The following is a 5,914-nucleotide window of genomic DNA, read 5'->3' as shown; positions in this document are numbered from 1 at the left end:
GGAGCCCAGCCCCCACCGCAGCAGGTCTCCTGCTACTCGGAGGAAGCTTCTCTCTGGGAGCAAGCTGTCTTGCCACAGGAGCCAAATCATCACAGAGGTCGACACGGGTCTCAGATGAGAGTGGTGACTTCTCAGAGAGAGAAGTCCGCTGGATTTCAGCAAAAGCGGCATCTGGCCGAGAAGATGTGAGTTTCGAAAAGTGGTTGAACTGCCACTCACCTCCCAAGTAGAGTGAGTCGTCCTCCATGTCGCCTGGAACAAGGATCACAAGGTTTTTCTGCTGGGACCGCAGGTTGCAGAAAGACGCTATCTCTTCCGAGAGAGTCTTCAAATGACGAGCTCTCTGGCCGCATCAGCCCTTATATAACTCACCCCCACCAACCGCCAACACCCCACCCACCCATCAGGTGCGTGATAAACCAATCAAATATCAGCACTCAATTAAGGAATGAGTCACAGGGTGTGTCCCCTTGCATCGGCGGGAATTCCACAGACAGCCCACATCATGACTTCTAGAACACCTGAATCAAATTACTCCTCAGGCTGATAGACACATGTAATATGAATGTAACCGGGTTGGGACAGTGGCCGCGCAGTTGCCTTATTTTAGGTAAAACAATGTCAGGGAAGAAATCTTTACCTATGAAACCGTGTGTGTGTGTGTGTGTGTGTGTGTATGTGTGTGTGCACGTGTGTGTGCGTGTGTGTGTGTTTGTGCCGGGATGTACTTCCAAGTATGTGCTTTTGGCAGATACCAGCGTCCTCTCAGCGACGGAAGGACAGGAAGTCGGAAGTGCGCTTTCTGACCTGAGAAGAGTCAATGAAGTATAGTAATTAGCAGAGTGTATTTGTTTCCTTAATAAGAAAGGAGAGATCCGTGGAATCAATCAGACCTTCCAGCGATCACCTTTCCACGTTCAGCCTATTGATTCTATATCCGAGTGAAATTACCTGCCAGTGGAGAACAAGAGAAGTCTTTGCATGAAATGCTCTTGTGGAAGCTAGATTGCCAAATAATAAAGCATCAAGTGGTAGAAACGTGCACTGAAGTTTGAAGAGATACTCAGTGCTCAATGTAGAGTGTGAAGGACTTTGGGGAAATCATGCAATCACCGAGAGACTGATTGATGACATTCCGCAAATTTATGTTGGCCAGAAAAGAGACATAGATGGTCATGACATTGTGTAGGGAGTGGTTTCGGCCGTGCGACGGCAGTTTAAGAAAACATGAAACTAAAAACTTGAGAAATCAGAACGTATCCCAACTATAACCTTTGGTTTCCTAAAGAATAGAGGAAAATAAATCATCGTATCTCACAGCATGGGTGATAATATTTTCATACGTATGTGATAATGGATCAACATTTGATAGAGATGAAATGAAAAGTTCTAAATCTGACAAAAGCAAACACCGAAAATTGCACTGTAGAAAAGCCCTGGTGACGGGAGTGAGGCCCTGTCTCAAGAAGAAAACATCGGAGAGATTTAAAAGCAGGGAGTGAAACCGAGGATAGGATAACATTGTTAATACTGGCCCTTGTTTCAGTGGGAAAAGGCAAAAATAAGCCGTGTGTCTCCTGGATTCTCGCATCAATTGTTCAGGATCTGAGATGTCGCCTCCATTTCCAGTTACGCGTTGTATGGTGGAATTGCAGTTAGCACATTTGGTGCCAAAATTTTAATGCTGACGAAAATGGACATGTTCCCTGAACTAAGAGGGACATAATTTGGGTGTGTCTCCAGGCTCTCTGGCTTACCAGGATTGAAGACCCTGGCTCTAGGGACTTTCCCAAAGTGTCTTAGACAGTAAGCAACAGGGCAGAATTGAGGCCCGGCGCCAAAGCCTCGAGGTGTAAAGAGACAGCCGTGGCCTCAGGGCCCATGAAATTAGGATGCTTTTAAGGAGGATGGTGGAATGAGAGGACTGTGACCTTTGGCCCCGTTTCTTTCCCTTGTCTTTTCATAAGCCAGGTGTGCTCCAGCAGAAGGCTTTCTGTGCCTGACGTAAAGTGTCCTGGGTGAAGAAAGGGCACTGCTTAGAAAGGTGCTCCACAGGGAGAAAGGAGCCACCATATTCAGGAGAATGATCTCCAGAAGCATGAGCAATCCAGATGCCGTGGCTTCACACCAGACGCTGGAGGGTCTGATTCCTGGGGCCGGGACCTGGGCATCGCTGTCCTTTAATGCTCATAACTGATTTTGAGGGGAGCCTAATCGAGAACCTGTCTGCGAGTCATGCTCATCACACTGTAGTTTTCACACACGTCACACAGAGACCCTGTTCGAATTCACATTTGGGTGCTTGAGCAGGGTTGTGCCCAAGATTCTGTGGCTCTACGGAGCCCTGAGTTGTGCCCTGGACAGCTTTCCTCAGGGGTTGGTCAACTTTGATCACTGCACCTACCAAGAAAGGGACCATGAAATCTATTCAGCAAATACAGAAAAGGAAGGGGCCATTTCCCACAATAATTTCCACAGAAACACCACGTCGGATAAATAAGTCTGATTGCAGGACAGGGACTGTGCTTCAGAGATGCAGCTTTCGCAGCTGGACGAATGACCCGGAATCTCCCCAAATGCCATTTGTAAACACACCAAATGAGATTTATTTCAAGCCTTTCTGAATGTATTTTAGTTGAATACACACACTCCGGTGTTTGATTTCCTTTAGTATCAATACGACTTAGTTCCAAATGGCTTCCGTGCCAGTGGGAAAATTTTCCGTTTCGACTCGTTGGAAGTGGACACCGTGAAACAGGCAAGTCGGTCTGTCTGCTTCCGGCGTTATGTGGGTTCCAGCAAGAGCACAAGTCCCAGGGCACCCGAGGTCCATTCAGAAACCAAAATAAAATGGGTGAGCCAGGGTAAGAAAGAAGAGCACCGTTCCCATCTTCCAACTGAATTCCAGTTTCCACTATTCAAGGTGGCGAGAATGATCCACGGATGTCCCACATGAGAAAAATTTCACCTTCTCTTGCCGACCACCAACTGACGAATGAAACACACCCCAAGAGAAAATAGTAAACCCTGTCCCCTGCAATAACCTCACACGCAAACCTACACGTCAGGAGGTCATGTTCAGAAATACACACTGAATGTCATCTACCACGAACGCAAACACACAGACAGTCCCTCCAGAGGTTCGGAAGACTCACGACCCCGAAACTTGATGTTTCCCATGTGTGGGCTCATCCTGAGACGCAGCCATCACTATGCAGTTGTCCCTGTTGTAGAGACAGAAACTTGGGCTCCTCATTACTTTACGTAGGATTGACGGTGTTCGTGTTTGTGTGGGTGTGTGTGTGTTTCTGTGCGCGCTTGTGTGTGTGTGTGTGTGTGTGTGTGTGTGTGTGTGTGTGCACCCCTACGTGTGGGTCGGCACTTCCACTGAGATCACTGGCACACAAGCAGAGCCCTCTTGCTGTGTTTGTTCTTCCCTTTGGATCTCCTGGTCCTCCCTTGCAGAGAAGCGAGTGTGCCAGTGTTCATGGACTCCTGATCTGTCGGGGTCGTGGAAGAGGGGTTCAGCAGGGAGCTTTGCTGTTCAGGATGATGGTTTTTCATCCCACACTTGTATTTTGATTGATGAATCACAAGTACGTTGGGAGGCAGGGTACCTTCGACTTTTCTGACGTTGAACTCAGGCTTCGTTTTGTTTTGCTCTTGGAGGAATTTCCAGTGGTCTAAGGTGCTTTCCTGAGTGGCTCTTTCCACCAAGTGCTCGTCCAACTCGGGTACCTGGAGGCAGGGGTGGTCTCTCTTGAGCTCTCCTTGCGTTGCTCGCCTGTCTGTGTCTTCAGCGCCAAGGGCTCTTGTTTCCCTGCCTCTTGACACACTCTCACTGTGTCTTTCCCATTCACTCTTCTGGATGTAAAAGAGGACATAGGCCTGTTGACTCAGGACAGAGGTGATGCCAGAGGCAGTGACCTCGGCATCATCCATTTTATACCACTGGCCTTCTTGAGCTTTGACATAAGACAAGTAATGTCCGCTGTGACAACTCCACCCAGCGTGGACCAGCACAGCATAGAGGACATAGACAAGAGGTCCTGTGTTCTGCTGAGACATGTATGGCTGCATGTCAAGGCACTCAGGATATTGCACATTCTTGGCAAGTTTGTTGCCTGTGACATCGGAGAATCTCTTCAATACAAGAATGAGGACCTTGGCAGAAGTGTGTAAAGTTAACGTCTTGGAGGCAGGCGCCTTCTGGAGACAAAGACCACACTGATAGGCATTCTCTCCATTGAGTTCTTCGGGCTTCACCAACTGTTCCAAAGCTTGCTTGACACTCTGAGCTGCCTGGATATCCAGGGCGATGTCCAGGTAAGGGTCAAAGGTGTCTGAAATGCCGTGGCAGTGGAGACACTTGATTTGAGATCTCCAGTAGCCTCCAAATATTTGGTGGATGAGGGTGGTGTCGTTGGAGTGATGATCTACCTGCTTGTGCCCGGGAAGGCATGCCTTTTTCATGGCATCCACAGCGAACATGAGAAATTCGTGGGCATCTTCTTGCTTGCCTCTATGGAAGCCCGCAGCCAATGCCTGTGAGGGCTGGATGACATGGCCAGGACGGTAGAGGGCCCGTGTGACGTGAGCTTGCATAGTACAGAGCATGCAGCCCTTGTGACGATGACACGTTTGAGAGTGCTCCCGGGACAGCATGTAGTTGGCAAGGGGTGGTGTGTATGTCAGGCACTGCAGGGAAGCGTTCACGTAGCAGGTATTTCCCATATTCTGGAGCCCAGCCCCCACCGCAGCAGGTCTCCTGCTACTCAGAGGAAGCTTCTCTCTGGGAGCAAGCTGTCTTGCCACAGGAGCCAAATCATCACAGAGGTCGACACGGGTCTCAGATGAGAGTGGTGACTTCTCAGAGAGAGAAGTCCGCTGGATTTCAGCAAAAGCGGCATCTGGCCGAGAAGATGTGAGTTTCGAAAAGTGGTTGAACTGCCACTCACCTCCCAAGTAGAGTGAGTCGTCCTCCATGTCGCCTGGAACAAGGATCACAAGGTTTTTCTGCTGGGACCGCAGGTTGCAGAAAGACGCTATCTCTTCCGAGAGAGTCTTCAAATGACGAGCTCTCTGGCCGCATCAGCCCTTATATAACTCACCCCCACCAACCGCCAACACCCCACCCACCCATCAGGTGCGCGATAAACCAATCAAATATCACACTCAATTAAGGAATGAGTCACAGGGTGTGTCCCCTTGCATCGGCGGGAATTCCACAGACAGCCCACATCATGACTTCTAGAACACCTGAATCAAATTACTCCTCAGGCTGATAGACACATGTAATATGAATGTAACCGGGTTGGGACAGTGGCCGCGCAGTTGCCTTATTTTAGGTAAAACAATGTCAGGGAAGAAATCTTTACCTATGAAACCGTGTGTGTGTGTGTGTGTGTGTGTGTATGTGTGTGTGCACGTGTGTGTGCGTGTGTGTGTGTTTGTGCCGGGATGTACTTCCAAGTATGTGCTTTTGGCAGATACCAGCGTCCTCTCAGCGACGGAAGGACAGGAAGTCGGAAGTGCGCTTTCTGACCTGAGAAGAGTCAATGAAGTATAGTAATTAGCAGAGTGTATTTGTTTCCTTAATAAGAAAGGAGAGATCCGTGGAATCAATCAGACCTTCCAGCGATCACCTTTCCACGTTCAGCCTATTGATTCTATATCCGAGTGAAATTACCTGCCAGTGGAGAACAAGAGAAGTCTTTGCATGAAATGCTCTTGTGGAAGCTAGATTGCCAAATAATAAAGCATCAAGTGGTAGAAACGTGCACTGAAGTTTGAAGAGATACTCAGTGCTCAATGTAGAGTGTGAAGGACTTTGGGGAAATCATGCAATCACCGAGAGACTGATTGATGACATTCCGCAAATTTATGTTGGCCAGAAAAGAGACATAGATGGTCA

General features: G+C 48.6%; 1 protein-coding gene across 1 annotated transcript; it reads right to left on the bottom strand.

Annotated features, from left to right (window-relative positions):
• Positions 1–2,757: 2,757 nt before the first annotated feature.
• LOC129533221 (ubiquitin carboxyl-terminal hydrolase 17-like protein 22) lies at positions 2,758–5,001 on the bottom strand. The gene has a single exon (XM_055385488.2). The coding sequence runs from the start codon at positions 4,984–4,986 to the stop codon at positions 3,394–3,396; it is 1,593 nt and encodes a 530-aa protein (XP_055241463.1). The 5' UTR covers positions 4,987–5,001; the 3' UTR covers positions 2,758–3,393.
• Positions 5,002–5,914: the final 913 nt, after the last annotated feature.

This window comes from Gorilla gorilla, chromosome 3 (genome assembly GCF_029281585.2).
Source record: "Gorilla gorilla gorilla isolate KB3781 chromosome 3, NHGRI_mGorGor1-v2.1_pri, whole genome shotgun sequence".
Classification (NCBI taxonomy): Eukaryota; Metazoa; Chordata; class Mammalia; order Primates; family Hominidae; genus Gorilla; species Gorilla gorilla.
The sequence above is the reverse complement of the archived record's forward strand: the minus strand, read 5'-3'. Positions and strand labels throughout refer to the sequence as shown.

Excerpts from the sequence above, each read along its gene's own strand:
- LOC129533221 (XM_055385488.2), bottom strand. The coding sequence starts at position 4,986 with ATGGAGGACGACTCACTCTACTTGGGAGGTGAGTGGCAGTTCAACCAC.